At 42.0% G+C, this 25,276-nt stretch overlaps 1 protein-coding gene across 3 annotated transcripts in view; it reads left to right on the top strand.

Moving 5' to 3' along the window:
- Positions 1 to 24,469, top strand: part of LOC124608822 (DNA-directed RNA polymerases I, II, and III subunit RPABC3) — a 483,494-nt gene extending 459,025 nt beyond the window's left edge. For all 3 annotated transcript variants that reach the window (XM_047140017.1, XM_047140018.1, XM_047140019.1), the window contains exon 4: positions 24,298 to 24,469. In XM_047140017.1, the coding sequence (XP_046995973.1) occupies positions 24,298 to 24,415 (118 nt within the window). In that variant the 3' untranslated portion in view covers positions 24,416 to 24,469. The remainder of the gene's footprint in view (positions 1 to 24,297) is intronic.
- Positions 24,470 to 25,276: the final 807 nt, after the last annotated feature.

Raw genomic sequence — 25,276 nt, 5'->3', positions numbered from 1 at the left:
GAATTAAAAAAAGAGGTATAAAGTCACGAAGTCTGAAGTGAAACAACTTAGCAGCAAGAGTTCCAACAAAATTACCGTGCTTTATTAAATTATAATTATTGTGCTGAGACTTCCGTTCACTTAAAGCAGTGTTGAATGTGAGAAGGCATTGCATGACAAGAACTGAGATTCTCCGAAATTTTTTTCTTCTTAAAGTGCTCTCTATACAGGACGATTTCGAGATGACTTTACAAAACTCGTAGCGTGATGGCGAAGGATAAACGTGGCAATTTGAGGGAAAGACATAATCGAAAGCTATAAGCGAATATCGTTCTCACACCTCTGGGACTGTGAAACCCTTCTAATGCAAGCTCTTTGCTTTCCATATTTTGGTACGATACAGTACGGACCCAAATACGGAAAAAATGTAAGTAAACATGGGCTCTAAATTGCATACCTGAAGAGCTGTGAGCACTTGTTCGTCTTTGCTACTGTTAAATACATCATCTACTAAACAAGTGTCCATAGCTCGTCAGGTGTGCACTTTCGAGCCCATTTTCACAAGACTTTTTGTCTTGTTTCGGTCCGTACTACCTACTACCAAAATATGGAAAGGAAAGAGCTTGCAGCAGAAGAGTTTCTCTATCAGAGGCATGAGAACGATTTTTCTTCACAGCTTTCCACAAAATCGATTCCCGACCAGTGTCCATTACCTCAAATTGACGTGCTGGCGAAACGTCAGAAAATTATCAAATGAACGTCGGCCGAAGTAACCAAGACAGAAGCCAACAGGAGAATATATCTACAAGTGGTCACTGATATTCAATAATTTTGTAACTGTGGAAAGTACTGTTACAAATTGTGTGCCATATTTGACTTCTGGTTGTACGCAAAGAGGAATGCAAAGTTCTCACAACTTGAAATTGGCAGTTTGGTCAACTGGTTGTGTTTCTTCCGTTTTTAATTATTTACATAGTGCTGCTTTCATATCTCTCACATAAACGAACTGTCGATGAAGACTGACCGCGCAAACGTCTCTTCTTCGAAAGAAAAATGTTTAATCTCGATGAACAATGTAGACTGTGTTACTGCCTAATTGATAAAAAAAAATTGTCTGTTGTTGTGGACTCTTTGTAATGCAATACAGTGTCACAAATTTCCGTAGTGGGAAACGTATTTCGCTAGATGGCGAAGTGATCTCAAACCGGACGAGAAACAAACTAGAGCAAGCATTTTCAAGCCTTGCGTCGTGGCTCTCAGGGGCGATGCGGCTAGCGAAACTTAGCGAGCCAGCGAGTATATCTCTTTGCTGTGCCAGCGTTGTTGATAGCAGTCCAATGGTAGTGACTTATTTGTTTTTAGTCAGTAGCGGTTAGTTGGAAGATCAGTTTCATCGAATGCAGATCGTTTTTGTTTGTTTTCTGTGACTTGTGTTCTTTCATCTTACAAAGGTCCCCACCGTGTAGCAAAATGCAAGAACCTCACATCGTAGCAGAAGACCTTATTTGATCAGCTGCTCTGAACATGGTATCTGTTATGATAAATGAGTCACCTGCCAAGCGACTGACAAGTATGCCTTTGTCTAACAACGCTATTAATTGTCGAACACTCAATATGGCTGACGACACCACTGATAATTTGGTTGAAAAGATCAGAAGCTTGTGTTTGGATGTTATGGGCGCCCAACGGCGAGGGTCATCAGCGCCTACTCAAAAGTAATGTTGATACCGCTGTTCAATCGATTGAAACTACACACTCACAATGATGCGCTTCTAATTTGCTACGTGCGGTTTATACAGTACAACAGATTTCATTAACACCTTCTTTCCTGCAAGAAAATATCAGTCGGAACAAAAGCAACATACCTCTTTAAAATACTACTCTCTTTTACGGAAGAAAACATTATATGGGAAAATTGTGTAGCCATGTGTACAGATAGAGGTATGGCTGGCCATTACATCGGATTCAAAGCCTCATCTGTAAAGAGGCTCCTCATGCTATTTGGACACATTTTAATCCGCCGAATAGTACTGGTATCACAAAGCTTGAACCATGTCCCTCATCAAGTTTTTCAACCAGTGATCGAAGTGGTAAATTTCATTAAAAGTCGCCCAATTAAGTCGAGATGTTTGAAACAGATATCCGTTTATATGGGGACAGGGTACATTTCCCTGTCTTTCACGTGCTAAGGATGTACAAAGGGTACTAGGAAAGTTTTGCTATATGACGCAACAATAAGTCGCAGGACGCTGATTATTGCTGTGTTTTGAGAGAATGCTTCGTACTTGCATTGTAGCCACTGTGAAGTCTGTGGGCGCAGTCGTTAACTAGCAGGGTTGGTTGGAAGTGCTTGCTATGGCGTCGTGGTCACGAAGTGAGATTCGGACAGTTTTGCTGTACAACTTTGCGTGTGGTTTAAACATAGTCAAGTGCTTTGAAGAAATGACTCTTGCACTCTTGGATGTGTGTCCATATCGTACAAATATATTGCGGTGGTGCAGAGAATTCCAAAGAGGGAATTTCACTCTGGAGGACACTGAGAGAACTGATGGCCCACGATCATCGGTGAGGGAGGAAAACATTGATGCTGTGAGGAAAATGCTAGACGAAGACAAGCGAGTGACTTCTAAGCAGATAGAGGTAAGCAGATAGAGGATACCGTAGGGCTAAATGCACCATCAGTTCATTCGATTCTGCATGACCATTCGTCTCTGGGTGCTGCATATATTGACGGAAGCGCAGATGATACGACGTGTGACTTGATGCCAGGAGATGTTAAAGAAGTTTCCTAAGGGACAATCTCAGTATGTGAATAACATCGTGACAGATGGAAGAACCTTCGACCCAAGTCAAAAATGGACGCTTGGTTCCTCCATCACGACAACGCTCCAGCTCACCGCGCCAAAGCATGCACCAAATATTTGCGGGGTACAGGACTGAAACTTCTTGAGCGTCCTCCTTACAGTCCAGACCTTGCTCCTTGTGACTTTGCACTGTTCCCTAATGTAAAAGTGAAGCCAAAAGCAGTGCAGTTTTCAAATAATGAGAACCTCGTGAGTGCTTGGAACAACGAGTGTACCTTACTCCCAACAGAAACTGGGGAGAACTGATTTAAGGACTCGTTTCGGAGGACGGGGAGCTGTATTCAATGTGGCGGGAATTACTTCGAAAAAAATTAAATAAATAAAGCTGTATTGCAAAACTTTCACACGTACCCTTTGTGTGAAATCGAGAACAAATCAAACGGACATCATGTTCAAGTCAAACATTTGGGCTCAGAGTATTTGTAGACAGTGACAACATACTGCAACTGTCAGAAAAAATCTCAGCCTTCTGAAAGAAACTGCTAGTGTGGTAGAAAAAGTTGGATGATAAATATGTGCATTACGTTTTCCGTGCTTTTCACATGGTTTTAGAAGCTGATTGAAGAATACTTTTTGTGGATCATTTAACTGAACTCAGTGATTACATAATGAAGTACTTTCCAGAAGTAGTTGATCAACAAAAGTGGATTAAAGATCCTTCAGTAAAAAACTTTCAACAACACTTACCACTGGAGGACAGAAAACATTTATTGATACTCGCTCTCAACATTATAACTGAAGTCCGTTTCCTCGTCGCTGCTTGGATTTTGGAGCTTAGTGACGCAGAAGAATACTATTCGGATTAGTTTTATAACATCCTACTTAAGTGAGCTAGTTTTCTCCAGCTTTGGCAGGCAACAACACGAAATTTCGCGAACGAATATGAAGACAAATAAGAGTCGCAGTTTCCATTCTTGTCCCAAGAGTTGAAGACCATAACGAAGAAGAAGAAGCAAGCTAGTTCTTCCTATAGATTTCGTTGTTTGCAAATTAAAACGTGTTATGTCAATACTCAAAAAGAAGTAACAATTCTTATTCTCTTTTTTTTTTTTTTTTTTTTTTTTTTTTTTTTTTTTTTTTTTTTTTTTTTAACTTCAGTTCATTTACCCCTCACTTTGAGTCGGATGTTATGTGCAAAAGGAGCCCGCGGGTGTTTATGTTCATTTCAAGGGATCCTTGGACGCAAAAAGTTTCGAAGCCATAGACCAGAGGAATACCACAGAGAGAGCGATCTTCGATTATAAATCATGTATGTTACGAGAGGCTCAGCGTTGAAGATAATATAAAACCCACAGGCAATGAAGTGGCCCAAATTCGCGCTAAACAAGTGATCAATTTCACGAATTCTGTGTCAGTTTAAGGTGACGTTTTGCTCTTAAATTAGATAGTAGTGGGCCAATATCTTTCTCAGTTATATACATAATACTCTGATGGGTTGCGTGCTTATGCTCCCACAGCCAGTGTTAGTTGACATAAAAGTTATCTGGGCATGGTAGCGCGTCGTATTGTAAATTACCTGCCAATGAGTAAATTCTACGATTCGGCCACGGACGCAGTGGCCATCTTCTAGGGTACGCTTTGTCGTCTTGGATCAATTATATTTCGTTTGCATTCCTTTTCTTTACATGACATTATGTCACAATTTAAAAAAAAATATTTATCTCCTAAGAAGGGAACAGTGGTAAACGATATTAGATTGGTTTTTGCGGTGCACCGTCCTGACTGCCAAGCATCGGAGCCCAACAGGCCACACAAACACAAACACAAACACGAGAGTTACCAGCGAGAAGTTGCCCTGCGCAACATACGTTCCCTATGTGTGTGTGGGGGGGGGGGGGGGGGGGGGAGAGGAATCCAAACCCCATAACCCCATTCGTCGAAGACTCTGTCATTTCTCATACTGCAAGGAGCAATGGACAGTAGTACGTTCTCACTTTTTCCATCTTAGGAAACTAATCTAATAACGTTTCCCTCTCCATCCACCCGGGGAGACCTGTAGGATCAACGGCTTTTTAAAATTGTGACGTAATGCCATAGTCAGCAGAGAATCGTGACGAAGTACAATGGACTCTGGACAACAAAAGTAGACCTAGGAGGATGCTACAAAAACTTTGACGAAAGCGTAAGTTCTATTTAGTGACAGTTGGCTTCCAATATGACGCAGCACCATACCCACAAAATTTTTAAGTTAACTCACCTGGTTGTCATAGCTTAGACAATAATAAAATATTGCGAAGAAAGGAAGAAGGAGCGACAGAGAACGAATAAGAGAGTAATAAAACGCAGTGGGTGACACCGAATTGACGTAGACATTTCCTTATTTCTGATAACAGTCTGCAAACAATCTGTAAATACAAAATTCTCGAAGGTGCACAATTACTGTTTTAGGGACCTGCTATTTCTGAAAAGATTTAATTGCTGATACAGCTCATGTAAGTCGTTTTGCGAACCGATACGAGTTTGTTATCGCGAAAATGAATCTTTCAAGTCACCTTCGTAGCAATGAAAAAACAACGGTGAAAACCAGATTAAAATGGAAGAGAACGAGTTATGTGTGTTCATTCTTCGTTTTCGGCCAGATAACTTGAGTGGTCTGCGAAGTATTTGCTTTCCACGGTTGCATTCATTTCACCAACGATTTATTTTTATGGCGGTGCTTTTGTACTGCAGCGTTCCACCCGGCAGTCAGTAATACGCGTAGGACAAGAAAAGGGTCTCGTACGGGAGATTGGTCCCTCTATCCCTGTTCATTGTGGAGAGGTCGAAATTTGATGAATGTGTAACATTATGTTCTGGTCAAAAGGTATGATGGCAGTGTTTATGTTGAATAATTCTGTAATAAAACGTACCTTTTTTTTAGTCATAATTATACAATGCTGCGCTCCAAGCGTACATTCCCAGAAATTTCTTCATCAAATTAAGGTCTGTGTTTTATACTACTAGAATTCTCGTGGCCAGTAATACCCTTTTTGCCAGTGTTAAGTCTGTTTTTATGTTCTCCTTGCTCCGTCCATGATGGGTTCTTTTGCTGCCTAGGTAGCAGAATTCCTTAACTTCATCTACTTCGTGACATCAATCCTGACGTTAAGTTTCTCGCTGTTCTCATTTCTGTTACTCCTCATTACTTTTGTCTTTCGTAGATTTACTCCTAGTCCATATTCTGTACTCGTTAGACTGTTCATCCCATTCAACAGATCTTGTTATTCTTCTTCACTTACTTTGAGAATAACAGTATCATCAGCGAATCTTATCATTGATATCCATTCTCCGTCAATTTTAATCCCACTTTTGAACCTTTCGTTTATTTCCGTCGTTGCTTCTTCGATATATATAGTCTGAACAGTAGGGACGAAATATCACATCCCTGTTTTAAACCCTTTTTAATCCGAGCACTTCGTTCTTGGACTTCCACTGTTATTGGTCCCTCTTGGTTCATGTACGTATTGTATATTGGCCTTCTTTCCCTATAGCTTACCCCTAACTTTCTCAGAATTTCGAACATCTTGCACCATTTTACATTGTCACACGTTTTCCAAGTGGACTAGTCCTATAAACATGTGTTGATTTTTCTTCAGTAATGCTTCCATTATCAACCTCAACGTCTGGTGCCCTTACCTTTCCTAAAGCCAAACTGATCGTCATCTAACAGATCGACAGTTTTCTTTTCCATTCTTCTGTATATTATTCTTGTAAGCAGCTATTAAGCTGGTTGTGCGATAATTCTCCAGATTGTCGGCAAGCCATGAGTAGTTTCACTAGGAGGACGCATGGTCACAATCACATGACTTAACTATAACCCACCAACGCCGGAAGCTGTCAGCAAAGGAAAAATTACAGAAACGCCTCTTCTAGAAAATCTGTCTCGGTCCCACTCTCACCATGCTATCGTACATCTTTAAAGTAAATATCAATTAGGATTTCATTATGAAGACAATGTTACAAACTTTTGGGTGCCATTTTAAATTTTTTATGGATTATTAATAATTTAAAATTAAGCTATAAGAATTTCTTGCCAAACGGCGGAGTTTACAATTCGGTTACTTAACTTTAAAGCAGATAGGTCAATTAGAAAAAAAATGCTATTTTGCAGTGACAACTGTAATATGACTCGATCGCCTAGATATCATTTGTTTTCATGTTCCAAACAATTTTTTTGGTGCGGCTGTAAAGCATTTTTCTTTGAAATGTATTAGCATTTACGGTGCTTATGTTGCACATTTGGCAGCAATTGATCTTTGCTTTGGAAGGCAGACCTATAGTTGAGAAGAATTTACTCTCGGAAGATTTTTGTTGGGAATAGGCTTGCTAACGATAAGTAGAGAGTAAATCCGTATCTTAATGGCGTGGTGCACGACACGTGTTCGCCTATCCAGCATTAACTACACCGAGGTGACAAAAGTCATAGGACAGTGATATGCACACATACAGATGGCGTTAGCATCGCGTACACAAGGTATAAAAGGGCAGTGCATTGGCATAGCTGTCTTTGTACTCAGGCGATTAAAGTGAAAAGGTTTACGATGTGATTATGGCCATACAGCGGCAATTAAGTCACTGAACGCGGAATGGTAGTTGGAGCCAGACGCAAGGGATATCGTTAGAGAATTCAGTATTCGAAGATCACAGTGTCAAGAGTGTGCCGAGAATACCAAATATCAGGTATGACCTCTCACCATGGAAAACGCAGTAACCGGTAGCCTTCACTTAACGACCGAGAAAAGCGGCGTTTGCATAAAGTTGTCAGTACTAACAGGAAAGTAACGCTGCGTGATATAACCACAGAAAACAATGTGGGACGTACGACGGAAGTATCCGTTAGGACAGTGCGGCGAAATTTGGCGTTAATGGGCTACAACAGCAGACGACCGACGCAAGGGCCTTTGGTAATGGCACGATATCGCTTGCAGTGCCTCTCTTGGGCTACGGGAGGGTTCTAGTGTGGCGCAGACCCTACGAAGGCATGGACTCAAATTGTAACAAGGCACTGTGCAAGCTAGTGGTGGCTCCATAACGATGTAGACTGTGTTTACGTGGACCTGATTGTCTCTTCCGTTCCAACTGAACCGATCATTTATGTAAATGGTTGTGGTCGGCTACTTGGACGCCATGTGCAGCCATTCATTCATGGACGTAAATGTTCCCTAACAACGATGGAATTTTTGTGGATGGCAATGCGCCATGACACCGGGGTGCAATTGTTCGCGATTGGTTTGAGGAACTTCCTGGACAATCCGAGCGAATGATTTGGACACCCATATCTCCCGACATGAATACCAACATTTATGGAAAAAGCGGGAGTTGAGTACGTTCACAAAATGCTGCTGCACCTGCAAAACTTTCGTAACTACGGACGACTGTAGAGGCAGCGTGGCTCAATATTTCTACAGGGAGACTTCCAACGACTCGCTGAATCCATGTCACGTCAAGTTGCTGCGCTATGCGAGGCAAAAGGAGGTCCGAAACGATATTAGGAGATATGTCATGACTTTCGTCACCTCAGTGTCTATCGTGGCCTACGATGCTAGAGCGGACTGTTGTTTGTTGTAGTAGCAGGGTGGAGATCGGCTGCTTTTGCAGCAGACTCACTTCGCGAGGAGCAGTGTAATGTTCAAAGCACGTCTACCATAGACTTGGCTTTGGCTGTAAATTCGGAGGGTAACGATACAAGTTCCAGTTGACAACATGCCTGTCAGGCAAATGAGGGCTGCGCGGCCGAGTCGAGCGAAGGTCTTCATTACTCCATCAGATTCGGTAGTCCCACGGAGTTTCCTAAACAGATCTAAGTTTGGACTGTGTGCTGCTATTTTTAGCGCGCGTAAAACTGCCTTAGCGCAATATGGCGTCTCTATACTTCGACAGCTTACGGTGTAAGTATACCCTTTGGATTTATAAATTAAATGCGTTGTTCTGTCTGGCTGAGGTTCAGTGAGATCATGAAGCTGTACATTTACAGTTTATCATTTTCTATCAGTCGCTCCAATTGTACTCCCTTCACCGCGATACGATATTACGTCACTATTTAAAACAAAGGAGAAAAAGATGTGCTCCACATTGCTCTGATGTATTAATTTTTTAGGATTCTCTAGCCGTGAAACAGTTTTGGGATTCTGCGTCTAAGATGTGAAGTACTCAGGCATTCACATCCAGTGTTAATCTGTTATTGCTAGTATTTTTAAGAATAAACAAAACCATCGAAATATGCCAAAGTAAGACTTTTCGCTTTTTTCACTTTGGAAACAAGCATAATGCCCAAGGCATAGTGGCGGATACAGAAAAACCTCAAGGAGGGGGCGCTAAAGATATCTTGACCTTTACTTTTACCGTAATAAAAAATAATAAAGTCACATGCAAAGTTTAAGAAAGTTTTATTTAAACTGATTATACACATATACAAGACAATGGCATCTTATGATATAAAATAGTTTGTGGTTCCCTTCCTTAAGTAATGAATTCTGTGCGCCTGTTCTTCCTGGTAAATTGGTTAATTACGTCGTCAATAGGACAATAAGTGTCAGGGTGAGTGTTCAACAGAGCTAATCCATTAAGTCGATCCTCTTCCATTGTCGACCTCAGCCATGTCTTTGTATGCCGCAGTGTTGAAAAACTTCTTTCTACTGGAGCAATAGGTGCAGATAGATGCAAATATTTTGTACAGCGTGTGCAAAGTAGGATAGTCAGATCGAGGACAGACAGACGAGGCTTGTGTAACAGAATCACGATCATTAAGGGCGTTTATGCTCGTTTGCTTGTATTGAAGAATCTTTCCCATTAGCCTTTTTAATAACAAAGAGTGATTCTTCTTCCAAGAACGGTAGTTCAGTACACTTTGGGAATAGATTATTTTAAGCGATCAGTTTTCATTCCCCGATTTACACTACACAGATAAAGGTATTGTCCACAGTGTACCCTGTGTTGTTACAGGGCGATAGCACTTGTACCGTCGAACAGCGTTTGAACTGTGTAGAATTAAAGACGACTGCTACGGTTAAACCTCACGCGACGCGCGGCGCAGAGCAGCGCACTACGACGAAGAGCTGTGCGGAATGGAGCAATGTGACCGTAGGTGCGTAGTAATGTTTCAGTGCACACGCGCATAAATAGCAATGGAAAACAAGAGTGTCCCTCCAAACAGAGCGGCGCAGGAACGAATCTTTTCCTTTGATGTACCGACACAGCGAGGAATTGTTCGTTCTTGCACAGCACGGCGCAGAGCGGCGTGATTTGACGATTATACTGGCTGCGCCAAACATCTTTCCTAGGTTTTCGCGGCGCGGCGCGTCCGGTATAGACGCGCCCAACGAGTTAAAATTTCATAGAGTGGCTATAGATCCGCCATGTTTGAAGCAAATTGAAGTTCTGGCCGCCATGTTTTCTTTAGTCAAGGCATTCGTCTACTGTGTCCCGCCCCCTTGTAACTGCGTTTGACTTACTTGAAATAGCCTATACTAGCTTTATTTTTTCTAAAACAAGCAATTTCAGTGTACACTGACAGCAAAAAGGGATGTTTTTGTCGAAATATGGCTAAACTTTTCGATGTAGATAACACTACAAGACAACTCAAATAAGTCTGTCCATCCACTATAACGTTACTTGTTGCCCATAAATTAATGCAATTAGAGCAGGTACCACCAGAATATTACGGTGAAACTTTTAAACATGCTGTGGTTAACTATTAGAAACAGTAACGGGCGCAGAAATGCGATATTTTTGTCGCTCTTTCAAAGTAAACAGTCAAAGCCTCAAAAACCAGTACACTGTGAACGAGAATTTATTTGAAATGTGTGTTACAAGTAGTTAACACAAGCATAGTAATTCAATAACAAAGTCGAAGCGTTCTTGGGTGGGGTAATTTCACAAATTTCCGTAAGTAGCTGTATGCCTTGGCAGAATAAAAGTGTAGGGTCAGGGCAAATTTCCTTATTTGCTGAGAATAATGGCATACTTTAGCACTGCACTGAAGTTCCAATAGCTCCTTCAACAAACCAACTACCTGTTCACTGTTTAACATATCAGAAACTGAACTACATAGCCTTCTTCTCAAACCAGCAACTAAAGTCTGTAACTGCACTATTCTTCTTTTGTGTCGTACACTAAGTTGCTTCATTTGCTTTATCCGCTTCTTTAGTCGCACATTCTCTGCTTGTACTCTGTTATATTGTGTTTTCAACTTCTTAGGGCTTGGTAGACAGTAATTGTGGCCAGCAGAAACAGATGTGGGTCCGACAGGCACTGAAAGAATGTAGTTACATCATAAGTTTATAACAGAGTTACACCATAAGATTATAATAGAAAGTATGTAATTCAAAGTAATAAGAACACGGAGTAAAATTAAATTATTGACTTACTTTGTGCTAATGATGTCACTGTAATAGCACTATCTTGCAAATTGTCGAAAGATCGCTTTCTGGGTTGTGGTCGTAATACTTTATCTTGCTTTTGTAAATGTGGTGGAAAGTTAAAGATAGTAGGTACTGGTTTTGACAAAAGGCGCCTCTGGACATTTGTGTGGTACATATATTTCTCTTCAAAATGAGCTGAACAGAGGTAACTGGCTGTAGTAGGAAACCAGTTTTCTCGCTTCATATTTATAACCCATCTTTTTGTAATTTCCTTATCTTTTAAAGGAAATCTGTAATCAATGATAACTAAATTACTTCCTGCATTTGTCTTAAGCATAATTACAGTTTCAATGCAAATGACTTTAATAAACATCAAAAAAACGTGTGTCGTATATCGGTACTAATATACTTACTTATAATATGAAATATTTGTTGTTTTATCGCTGCGATTTGTGCAGCTGAACGCTGAACACACTGCAGGCATGTTGACTTTATATTTTGTAACAAAAAAGTCAACTAGAAAAGTTAAATATTGCAGTAATATCACAACAGCTGACACACTTCCAACACAAACAACAGTAACGCTTTCCTAATGTTTTGACTAAGGAGAACATGGCGGCCGAGTCAGCGTTGGTTGCCGCTAGGAGCGCTATAACTAGTATCTCAGCCACTCTATGAAATTTTAACTCGTTGGACGCGCCTTTCTGAGCGCGTGAGGCGTGTTGCCTAACTTTCTCGATGTGGCACTGCCCGCGGAGCAGCTAGATGTAGTTTGAGTCCGACCAACCCTGCACCTCTTAAGTTTTTCAATGCCTGGATTCAGCATGCATACTGTAAATTAGCTCTCTTCATTAAAATCTTTCGCGGAGTTATTCACGAACGTGCGCTGCCGCTTTTCATATCCCACAAGAATGAGCTTAGTAGACGCTTGTATGCAACATACCCAGATTCACGTGTGAAGCGCCCCCTTTCGTAACGGCAAACGAAGGAGGAGACATTTCGACTGTTGCCCTGATGGAATGAGACTGCGGTGGCGGGGACTCAGCACGAGTGATGGGCAGTACACACTCCGTGTCGCCGCTGTGTGCTGGCTGCTGTGCCACGTCGCCGGATGGAGGAGGCCGACACCAGCGGGAAGCGCGCGGCCGCAGTGGCAGTGTGGTTAGCTGGTTGTGTGGAATTGGCTCACTGCCACTATCCGCACTGCCTTGCGACCCGCCATGTGCCGACAGCGCCGACCAGCTCCATGCCACCACTGCACTGCTGGAATTTGTTGTTTCTGTCTCATTATCCACGGAACAAGACAGCCAGCGAAGAACTGGTGAAGTTTGGGGTCGTCTGGTGATTATAACTCTAAAGATGGTGAATGGTTTTCGCAGGAGGCTGTGCGATGTTTATTGTGAAGTGTTTACCAAAGTACTGATGTTTTCTGGTGTCTTAATGACCGAGTAGAGATAGACTGCCCTAGGGTTGGCGGTTCATCGAACTAAATGGCTCTCTGTTCTTCTACGATGTCTCTTTCACAGGTAGCAGTCGAGTGATGTTCGTGTCTCCGTTGAAAGTCAACGGAAGTTTCAGACACTCGCATAAGAAGTTGGACTGTTACATGCAGTTTAAGCAAACGGCATTTCATACTCCATGTGTAGTACAAGGAAAGACGATCGAGACAGCATAATATTAAATAGGGAGTAAAGCGCTGAACATATATTGTGCGCAGGTGTGTGTAGACAATAAACGAGAGGTGTGCAATACGAAAACGGCAAGGTGTGATGACAAGTAAACGGCTTTAACTGCTGTGGGCAGAACTTTTTACGTTTCAATGTCGCGGCTTGGCCATCAAGGGGCAACAACACTCTCCAAGAATGAAAACAAAGGACAAGATGGTTTTGTGACAAAATATATTCTAATCTGGGATATCATGTTGAGCCTTCGAGGTCTATGTCGTATGAAAAGTTGTGTTCTACTCTAATTCATGACTCACTCGAGTGATCTGTACGCCCATTCAAGGAAATATATGTTTTTGAAAGGAAAGTAGTGGAAGTGCTGTTTCGTGTCGTGAGTAGAAGTTTTCTTCTTTTGCTCCAACAATAGCTGTAGAACGCGAAAAGGTCAAGCGTTTCCTCGGCTACACACGGAATTTCAGAGGCACTGATTAGCAGGACGTCTACGGCGACTAAATTAAATAAAAAAGGTAAATTCGTCTGACGTTACGTCTGGTAACATCTCACGAAGTGTTCTGACTCCTCTTCAACTACAAGGACCGAACCAGAACCTACATAAAACCCTAAACACACTTCAAAGTCTTTCTACGTTTTGTCCCTGCGTACTATCCGAATGTTGAAAGAATAATTCCTCCTTTCAATTTAATGGTTACTGTGGTGTCACCGCCAGACACCACACTTGCTAGGTGGTAGCCTTTAAATCGGCCGCGGTCCGTTAGTATACGTCGGACCTCGCCACTATCAGTGATTGCAGACAGAGCGCCGCCACACGGCAGGTCTAGTCTAGAGAGACTCCCTAGCACTCGCTCCAGTTGTACAGCCGACTTTGCTAGCGATGGTTCACTGTCTACATACGCTCTCATTTGCAGAGACGGCAGTTTAGCATAGCTTTCAGCTGCGTCATTTGCTACGACCTAGCATTCTTCTAGAATGTATTCGGAACAGATAATATTGTGAATCATGTACCGTCAAGAGCGACATTAATCATTAATGGATTAAAGTTAAGTATCAAAGCAATTATGTCCGCTTTCTGAATTATCATTCCTTTTCATGTTCCAGACCTCACGTCAGTATAGTTCTTCCCTCCTCACGCCAGCCTGCGTGAGCTAAAACGCGTGCATTTCGGCCTCCTCTCGTAACGCGGTGTTGGCTCTTCTGCTAACACAACAGTTACTTTTGGTAGTGATGAGAAAAATAGGTGACGTGTAACCGAAGCAGCTCTTACATCTTCGTGTTATTACAAGAATAACAGAGCAACAGACGAAGTCCTCGTGTAAGGGACTCCAGTTTTTATGAAGTCTCACACCTCATTTGTGAGAGAACGAGCTGCTGGATCTTACGTGCGTTTCAAAGCAGATTCGAATACAGACCAGGATGTACTTTATGTGCCATTTTACTATTGTGACGACATGCAGCGAAGACAGAGCAATCGGGATACATGTTGAAATAATCGTCTTGACAATTTTTACGTACCAGCATGAACGCCGTAACTGATTACACTGCTTGACAATTGCTAAGGATCAGAGAATTGTTGGAAAGGAATAATCACAATGCTAGACGATATGAAACACAGGGCATAGATAACGTAAGTGGAGTGGTGTATTCATGATGAAAAATGGTACAGATTTCACCACATGGGAAAGGAGGATAACAGACATAAATAACGTTCACGTATGACACAGGTCATAAGGGTCGATGTCGGACTCTAAGTAAGGAATATGCCCTCCTCGGACATTAATACACATTTTGCACCTGTTATTCATGCTGGCTACCAAACTGTTGACCCCTTGGAGAATATTGCATCACTAGTCTCCATAAACAGGAAGTCGCGATCTACCGCTCTCCTCAACAGACGGAAATGATCCAGAATAATCTCCCTGCGTTTCCGCAGTGCTGTAACAGTACTTCGCGGAAAAATATACAGTTGTATTTGGCCATTGTGCATAATGTTTGCTCACACTGTAACGCCAAGGGCATACTGATGACTTTCATGAACATTCTGTAGTGTGTAACGTGTTCCCTTCTCCCGCTTCACTAACTGGTGGCCAGGATCACTAGCCACAGTAAAGCGGGATTAATCGGAGAACGTCACACTGGACCACTGTTGCTGACCCCAACCAACATGCTCCCTGCACTAGTGAACTCTTTCTCGACGATGGCGTAGGTGAAATAGGATGCATTTAACAGGCTTCCGAGCGTACAAACCAGCCTGATTTAACCGCTGCAATTGGTTCTGGCAGACACAGGTGTACCGGTAGCAGTTGCAAGGTCTGCAACGCTCTGTTCCTTTTCGCCAACGGTACTACGTTTCGGTCCTCTTGTATTGTTGTGGTCCACCTACGGCATTCGACATGCTTTCGGATAGCATTTCCACCTTCAGTAGCCTTTCTTAGTCGAGATATGTCACTTCTGGATACACCCATTACTGTGGCCACAGTAGTGGCACTTTGACCGGCTTCGAGCTACCTAGTAGCATGTCGATGATTCTAAATACTCAAATAATGTCTTGAAACATAATGCCGTACCACACAGAATGTAGCACTAATTGGTTCCACAACAATCATCGTCACACACCGTACTGCACGAACTTGTCGAATGCATATAGAGCGTGCGTTCGTGCACAGGCTTCGCTGCAGTTAACGCATCCCACCCTCTACACCTCTTTTTCCTATGATTGGTCGGTTGTTCCGTAGCAGGCGTCATTTGTTCATTAGCAGTTGTGAAGCAGTATATATTTAGTGTGACCGTTGGTATTTATCCTCGACATGGCGACAAACAGAAGAGATAGCAGCGTGACTGTATCCAACGATCTTTACTTCACACTCGCACTGGAGTCGATCACAAAACTTTTTGCACCTCGGGCAAGTCACTTCCTATGCGTCTGGAGTTGACTTGTTATTATGCAGTGATAGTGTCTTTTTGGCGGTGTGGTCAAGGCACTGCAGTTGTGTTCAGAAGGAGTGGAACGTATACTCCACTTCGTACTCGCTGCACCATGCTTACTGAGTCAGTGTGCCCGACTTTCATGGCGGATGGTTAAATTCCAGATATGTATAAAAAACTGTTCCTTAAAGTTGTCAGTTCTTTCGCCTTTGAGCGTAGTGTATAAAATTTACAGTATAACTAAACGTGTACAACCCACTGAATTAATTTAGCACAATGATTTAAACTAGTGCTGTGTGTATTCGAAACATAGGTGGTGCAATGTATTGTCTGTCCTACTATAACGCATGAACTGTTGAAGTATGTTCGTCTGATAGTATTATCATTTTTTCTCGAAACTTTTAACCACGAAGTTGATTTGGTACGCCACGGATACTGAATTCCGTAACTGAATAAGCAAACATTTAAGTTTATTTCGACGCCATACGGAGTTGTTACTGCATATATCTGTGTCTGTTTGTAACTAATAACAATTTTGTATATATCTTATGTCATATTTACTTCCATAACACATATTTAACGCTGTCGCTGTCTAATACCTTTTACTGCTGTGTATCATAGGCGTAGCGTAGGCGGAATTGTAGATATGTAATGTCTAAGCATTGGAATTTGTTTCTTAGCAGTATTCGTTGAGACTTTAATACTTTTCGTAAATTTGACACCTTTTGCAGCTAAGTCAACGACGTTACATGGTTACATATCAGCTTATTCATTTATGCACTTGTATGTGGTAGTGGTAAATTCTTTGCTAATGCTTGCTGGCGTTGTCTTTGCCTGCAAATTTGTTTTATCCATTGTCGTGTTCTGCAATTTCAGTGAAGTTGTCAGTATAAATTTATGTTTTAAGTTGGTTTCTTTGTTAAGAATTTTGTCTGGACATTTACATTTGTTTATGGAGATTACTGTTTCTTCTAAAACGTTCATTTAATAGGCCCTTTGAAGTTATGTGCAGAATTTGCTTCTAGTTTGGGATCTGGTTTAAAACATGAAAATTGTATAGCATTTTGGCTCGCTAAACATGTAATGTTCTTAAAAGACATCTGAAGAATTCGGAATGAGTACGTCCCCGTTTTAAAAAACGGTTTCGTGTGAATAGAGATAATGATAAAGTACAGTAAAACATATCCTGATAACACGGCGTCGTCATATACTCGAAATTAAATATTATAGTTATCCCCAATTGGATTACTCCAGATTTCTGGAGCTTGTTATTCTATTAATTAGACTGGTGAGCAAAACTTAGGGACGAAAATACCTTTCGGGTGATGTGTGACTGCCAATTAACATAGATCGATGACAATGGGACCATAGATGTAAAGTTCTGCCACAGCATAACTCTGAAGTCAACTGAAACAAATACACATTGAGACGAGCAGAAATAACACTTTTATTCGAAGACAATAATTACACTGTATTCACCACTATTTAAGGTAGTCTCCAGCACATTACAAACGACTAGACACTGTTCTTAATGATATGTGTTATCACCGCAGGTGGCTAATGTTAGGGCCTTCCATCCCTCCCTTTACCAGCGTGGTTGGCAACTGCTGGAGTGCCGTTGGACCATGTCCTACTGTACGTGTACCCAGTGCATCCCGCGTGTGCTCGATGGGATTAAAGGTGGACCAGTCCATTCGGCCCATTATCTTCTCGTTGCAAGAGCTCCCCCATTTGCACTGTTCGATGCGGTCGCGCATTGTCTTCCATAAAAATGACTTCATGGCCGAATGCAACATTGAAGGAGTACAGTGCCACAATAACACTGAGCGGCGAGTGCACCGTATGCAAAGATTTGGATGTCAGTACGTCCATGCAACTTCATGAGCCCATACCATAACAGCTGGACCACGAAAACAATGTTGTTCGACGTGTAGGACGTATCCTCAGATAGCGAGAGATCAAAACACGCAGGAATATTTGTAATGTCCAGGCGACTATCGTAAATGGCGGTGAATTCACTGTATTTATCGTCTTTGAATAAAATATGTCATTTCTGTTCGTCTCATTGCGTAATTCTTTCAATTAACTTCTGTGCTATACAGGAATAGATCTTTCTGTGTATGGTCCAAGTTTCTTCGATCTATGTTACTTGGCAGTGACACATAATGCGAAAGTTACTTTGGTACATAAGTTTTGCACATCTTTGTATATTATATTAGTCTGCAAGAATTACGTCACGTTATCGTTTAAAATCAATTGATTTGTAGAATCTCTCGAAGAGGGAGCCTGAAACTCTTTGAAAGTAGTAAAGTTTTAGCTTAAAACAGCAGTTTTCAATCTGACCATACTTCGAGTCATTACATCGTATATGCTATGTTTTGATTTGTCAGCAGTTCTTAGTAAATAGGTCAGTCAGTGTCATCAGCTAAATTGTACACATACATCTATATAAATAAAAATCAATTGCCGCATTCATGAAAGATCACCACTTGAGAACGGCTCGACTGATTTGTCTGTCTTTTTGTAATTGTCGGGACAAGGTTTGTATGAAAGAAAAATTTTGGAAAATCCAGTAGAACGGTCGGAAATTTGGATGGTATGAAAGAAATGTGACGTTCAGTGTGACAGTTGTGCTGTCGGATGTTTTCGTAACAACAAGAAATTCCGCATTGAATACTGATATTTTGCGGAAAAGAATACAATTGAAGATGATATTTTAGTGTGTTATTGGTTGTCATCATATCATTGGCGTGTTGCAAAGATTGAATTGATGTCAGTTCGTAGCAATTTGCTGTTCTGTAAACAATCAGTTGAATTCAGTTCTTGGTTTATTTCTTTGGAAAAAATGCCACCAGTGTGGCGTCCAAATATCGGTCAGCGTACGCGCAGTGCAAGGCAACTACATGGTTATCGAGTCAGTGAGACTGACGAAGAGCGTAGACCGCGTTTGGAGGCAAATCGAATAAGAAATTCTGAAGCGCTATCGGGGATGATTCCGGAACGGCGGATACAATCAAGTTCGACTAGCTCAGTTGAAGCTTACGCACAAAATAATTTGAGACGTCGACAAAACAGACGGCCAAACTCGTGCTATTGTGGTGATCATACCTTTGGTGTGTTGCAAAGATTGAATTGATGCCAAATGTGCGGCTTTGTTTTCCTTTTAGGTGTCATTTTTAACAGAAACACAAAGTTGTGTTTATGGCTAACTTTATAATCCTACCTGTTCGTAGATAAAAAACATGCGAAATACAAAAAAATAAAGCTACTACTCCCTTAGATCCAGTAGCTGGAAAGGCCTATCACATACTCCGTGTAGTAATGATTCCACCCGACTTACCCATTCATTTTGACTTCTATTCCCAATCAAGGTTCCGTTTTTGATAACAATAAATATGGTCAGAGAGACGGGGGAGGAGGATATGGACACAGAGATGGAGGAGAGGGATAGAGATACGGGAAGAAGGAGGTTAAGACGTATATCCAACTCCCATACATATTTAGCAATTGCGAAGCATTGCCGGGTTTGCCAATGTATAATAAAAATGAATTAAAACGAGAAAAGGGAAGAAAAATGAAAGTCTTTATCCTCCCTATTTATAACTGCAGTTTCTAATGAATCATTACTTAGCATCCGACATTTATTGTGGGTCCAAAATATTTTATCATATCATCCGTGACACCCATCTCTACTTGATACATCAAGTGAAACGTTTGTCCTCGAACTGGATCACCCTGTTTGGACGTTTTCCTTAGAGGATTACATCACATCAGCCGTGCTAGCAACATATTTTCCCGTAATTCAGCTAACGTAAAATACTGCCGACAGCCGCCGAATGGCTCCCGAGGACGGCTGGCGCCGGCTTGTCCAGCGCGTCAGCAGCTGACCGGTGTCCGCTCGCCGCGGCCGGCCTGGCGGCTATGTTTAGCGCCGCATTCCTACCGCGCCGGCCCGCGCGCCTCCCTACTGTCCCCATGCCACAATCACATAAATAACGGACTTGCTCGCACCTGCGCTCGCCGCCCAACCTTTCTCCGTCTTTCTCCCAAATACCACCCCAGTCTGACAGCCTTACTAGTTCATTTACCTTTTCACCATATCGCCGCCACACGTCAACTAGGTCCTCCGACGTATTGTCGTGGCGTACGTTTACTTCTATCGGATACGGGTTTCTATGACTGGGACCACTGAACAAGACTGAGTTAATAATCGCGAGGTCCCAGGTTAAAACTCACTCTGTACAAGTAATTTGTTGCTCCGCAGCGTGGTATTTACCATTGTTAAGTTTCATGTGTGCGTACCAAAACGATCGAAATTAGTAGCATTGCCTTGTATTAAGGGGTTAATTATTATAACCGGTCTACTGATTGTCAACAAAGCTCTGAGAACTAGGCGTCCTCCAGAAGCAGTCAGTGAGCGATGTCGCTCAATGGTTCAGTAGTCTACCATTCATCCTTGTCCGATCATTCTGATTATATAAATGCAGATACACTGATGTGACGTCCACATACCGTGTCGAACCGCCTTTTGCAGCAGCTGGACGTGGCATGGACTCAACAAGACATTCGAAGTCCCCTGCAGAAATATTGAGCCATACACTGCCTCTATAGCCGTCCGTAATTGCGAAAGTGATGCCGGTGCAGGATTTTGTGCACGAACTGACCTCTTGAGTATGTCCCATAAATGTTCGATGGGATCCATGTTGGGCGATCTGGGTGGCCAAATCATTCACTCGAATTGTCCGGAATGTTCGTCGAACGAATTCCGAACTATTTTGGCCCAGTGACATGACATCACTGGGAACGAAAATTCCCTGAATGGCTGCAAATGGTCTCCAAGTAGTCGAACATGGTTATTTCCGAGCAGAATGTCAAATCAAACACCTTTCAGCAGTGTAATTAGACGGCTGAAACGGGTTTGATTTGACAGTCTGTAGTGAACAGCCGAGTCCTGCAACTCTCTCTGAAAAGATCGACATACAGATGACCATTTCCAGTCAATGATCGTTTCAGTTCCATGAAAACACAGCCCTCACCGTTACGGAGTCACCACCAGCCTGTACAGTGCCTTTTGACAACTTGAGTCCACTGCTTCGAGGGAACTACACAAAACTCGACTTCTAGCAGCAGCTGTTACCAACTGAAATCAGGACTTGTCTGACCAGGCCGCGGTTTCCCAGTCGTCCAAGATCCAACCGATATGGTCACGATCCCAGGAAAGGCGCTGCAGGCGACGTCGTACTGTTAACAAAGGCTTCCGTGTTTGTCGTCTGCTGCCACAGTCCATTAACTCCAAATTTCGCTGCTCCAACCACCATTCCGCGTTCAAAGCCTGTTAATTCCCGTCGTGCGGCCATAATCACGTCGACAACCTTTTCACATGAATCATCTGAGTACAGATGATAGCCCCCCACCAATGCACTGTCCTTTTATACCTTGTGTATGCGATACTACCGCCATCTGTATACGTGCATATCGCTGTCCCATGACTTCTGTCACCTTGGTGTAAATGTCAGGCTCGTTCCTTGAATAAGGTCGCGATGGCAGCTTTCCTTCCGGCTGAGCCAATACTCCCTGTGTGATGACTGCCAGGTCGACGGGACGTTGAACTACAGAGTTCCATCATTCAAACTTATACGTGGCCCTATTTACTATAAAAGGCAGAGTTTCACAATCTGTTCATGAAATGAGGAATTCTCACTTTTCATACTGTGAAAGGAAGAGGCAGCAGCCTAGTAATGCCAGGTGATACCATCCGACTCTGAAGCGGTGTCTGGATGTGCTCATTTGACGAAGATGCAACGCGTGCGCTATTGAGAGTAGCGGATGTTTTCAGCTGGGCCAGGCCGAGTTAAGCAATTCACGTTACGCCGGCCGGAGTGGCCGAACGGTTCTAGGTGCTTCAGTCTGGAACCGCGCGACCGCTACGGTCGCAGGTTCGAATCCTGCCGCGGGCATGGATGTGTGTGATGTCTTTAAGTTATTTAGGTTTAAGTAGTTTTAAGTTATAGGGGACTGATGACCTTAGATATTAAGTCCCATAGTGCTGAGAGCCATTTGAACCATTTTTGAATTCACGTTACACGGCTACACTGTGGCTGTTGTTTTTATAGCTCCACGTGTTCCACCGCTCGCGTCATGGTCAATACAGATTTTTATTTGGCGTTAATCCCATCTAGTATGTATGTAGTTGTAGATGTGGTACTATAAAAAGGAACCACTATACTCAAATATATGGCAAATTTATTTTATTGAACTTTCCTGGATGCCTTTCCTGTCACGGCACTCGTCCATTACGTTACGGAGGGAAGTCGTGTGTCACGTGTGTGAAACGTGTAACCTTTATTCAGTGCGTAATTATATTTTAACTGTTTCCGTATCCTATTTTTTGAGGCGGACAGTGGGGACCAGCGCAGTCTTACTAAACGAGCGTGGCGAAGCGCCTAAAAAACACTCATCTGACGGGTGCACCAGTCTCGGATACTTTCCCCCTGTAGCTCACCTATCTCGTAATTTAGGTTGCTGAACTTTACGCTGTATGAACTGGTTTCACACAAGCCGCCATTATTTTCACATGCCGCCATTTCAACACACACAAGGGTCTGTTTTCATGTTCGAACTTTCAATTTAATTTTGTCTTTCAGTCGGTATGTCAGTATACTAAATACACGTTTCCGCACTTGTTACCATACGTCTGAGTTTGCAAAATAATCTCTCCTTAAATTTATGGAACATTTAACCTCATCGACAAACACGTAGTAGCCCCTCCTCGTCGTTTAAATTGTTAGATCTTCCAACTCACCACCTTCTCTTAATACGGAGAGAGTCTGAGGGAAAAGGCATGAACTCCCGGTTTAGAAATGGCCATGTACTCCTCTACTAGGTCACTTGCTCTTTCGTGATAGGCTAGAGTCGGCGTCATAACTTTGGACCTTCTTACAACATGAAACTTATCCGCCCTGCACTCAGTACTGCCCAGAATGAATATACAAACACGGCGATCATCTCCAAGCATTTCAAATATTTCGCTTAGACAATGACTACCACTCGGACTGCGTATTTAATGAGATGGCACAGTGGTTAAGACCTTGGACTCATATTGTGGGGCTGCTAGGTTCAAACCAAGCCTTGACACCCAGATTTAAGTTTTGCGATGAATCCCTGAATCGATTAAGTCTTATTACGGACGATTTCTTTAAAAACGATACGGCCTACTTCTTTCCCCATCCTTTCCCATGCCATTTTTAATGGTCTCGCAGTCTACGAGACGCTGAACCCTGAACTTCGTTCTTTTTGTTTCTTCGGACAACGTGTAGAGTTAAAGGGCAAGATGTCATGATTTTGAGCATGAACGAAACTGTGTGCACTTCTCGCGGCTGCAATGACAAGATCTGACGCTTATAGCTTGTTTCGCCGCCTCTCGTGTATACCTCAACAAACTTCAGCGCGTACGTCACTTCTTTTAATCGATTACTTCGTATTGCACATTTTTAGTACTTTCTGTACATCCAGATTTTGTTTTAAGTACATTTCTACACTGTTGCCACTATCTTTTGTACGTGAGATATCCATGCTCCACTAGCGAGACAGTTTTTGCTCGAAAAATAACATTTATGCAGCGTAATGCGGAAAAAAAGTAACAAATGTCCGTAAGAAATCTGTAACTTTACTGAAGTCTGCTGCCCAACTGGACGTTTGAAGCTAATTACGTCAGCGATGAGGAACTTAAAATCCACCTTGAAAGGGAAATGGAGCAAGCAAAACCGGTTTAGTAATTAGTAATAGACCGATGCCAGCATTAAACATAATGGGTTTTCCGGAATAAAATTATTAGGTTAAGTTGAAAATCAACGAAGTAACTCCAGAAAAATAGGTGGGAGTTCGCGTCGAGACATAATAGTTCAAGGGCTATTGCCCGTTTGCCATATTAATTTGATTTCAACGCTGGTATAGAACAACAGGAATGCGGGCCGTGGGTATAGTGAAAAATAAAGCTGTGAAGTAAGTTGTAGGCCAAGAGAAAAACGCTGATTAATTCCAGATAAAAGGAAGGATTCCGAAGACGAATAATAAGGAGTGACAGACTGTTCAAAGTATTGTAAGGAAAGTGTCAGAAAAAAATAGAAAAAATGCATGGAGGTTCAGAAGATTGACGGTACGAGAATTTGTAGAAAGCTAAAGCGGAACTAAAACTGCCAATACGTATAACGTTTAGTTAGCTGAGGTTTACTGTTTCAAAGAGTCCACGATGGTGGATGATACGCTTTAACTACTGCATAAAAGTAGTCATTCAAATTTTTGTTCGTTTTATCAACTGTTTCTTCAACCTGTCACGAACCGCGTTGTAACATATTTTTTGATTTATCTTTGTTCGTGGCTCTTCTCACTGAATACTGAAATGCAAGTTATGATAGTACAAACAATTTTTATAAAAGTATCTTGTGCTATACAGAGTGTATGATTTTGGTTGTGGTTTATGATCATTCACTAACGAATAATTGTGTGTTTCAGGGCAGCGTACGTTTCGTTCGGCGGCCTGCTGATGCGTCTGCAGGGAGACGCCAACAACCTGCACGGCTTCGAGGTGGACCAGACCATGTACCTGCTCATGAAGAAGCTTGCCTTCTAGACTGAAAACTTGTATTACAATCTCGTTTAATAAATGCCTTACCACTTTCTGTAATCATTCGTGTCACCCAGTTTTATGTCGTCAGAAACAATACTTAACCCACTTTCAGCTCAATTAGAGATTTTTTCGTAGTGTTAGTTCGTACTTTGAAATCAGGATGGTGTATGGGGGCATAACAGAATACTTATTTAAAATCCCCGTAAGTTACAATGAAATAGTGAAACTGTTTACGTGTTAAGTTTTTGTGAACTGAATAAATTCAACTTTTATTAATAGATGGAATAAAATAGGAATTTCTGCTGAATTTTTTTGCAGCAAAAGTATTTTACCTCCAAACTGTTCAGAAATATAATGAATAAAACACGTTCATTGATTAATAATTGACATTTACCATTTGTCGCTTGTTTTCCTCCAAGCGCACTGCTTGTTGACATGCTTCCAATCGAGGACTATCAAGCTACTCCAAAACGTTCGCAATAAAGACGCTGAATGCTAAAAAAATTGTTGTATGAAACATACCGCCCCTCCCCCCAGTAATATTCGTAGGAAACAATTAAGAATTCCATTGTGCAAGCTACAACGTGAACACACTTGGGATTGGTATCGCATTTTAAAGACAACCGCATCATTAAAATTCACAGAGACACAAATAATATTGAATTGCCCTTCATACTAGGAAACACAAAAACCGCCAACTGAAATAGGTAAGTATGCAGCAGAGCCGTCATCGTTTCAGTTCGAAGCGATTTTGGATTCTTCTCTGCAGAGGTACTGTCAGGAACGAATATTAGCAGAGTTCCGAGAAAAATGAATGAAGATATCGACGTGATCTTCATGAAGCAACCATGAAGACATGTGCCT

Source organism: Schistocerca americana, chromosome 1 (genome assembly GCF_021461395.2).
Source record: "Schistocerca americana isolate TAMUIC-IGC-003095 chromosome 1, iqSchAmer2.1, whole genome shotgun sequence".
Taxonomy (NCBI): domain Eukaryota; kingdom Metazoa; phylum Arthropoda; class Insecta; order Orthoptera; family Acrididae; genus Schistocerca; species Schistocerca americana.
The sequence above is the reverse complement of the archived record's forward strand: the minus strand, read 5'-3'. Positions and strand labels throughout refer to the sequence as shown.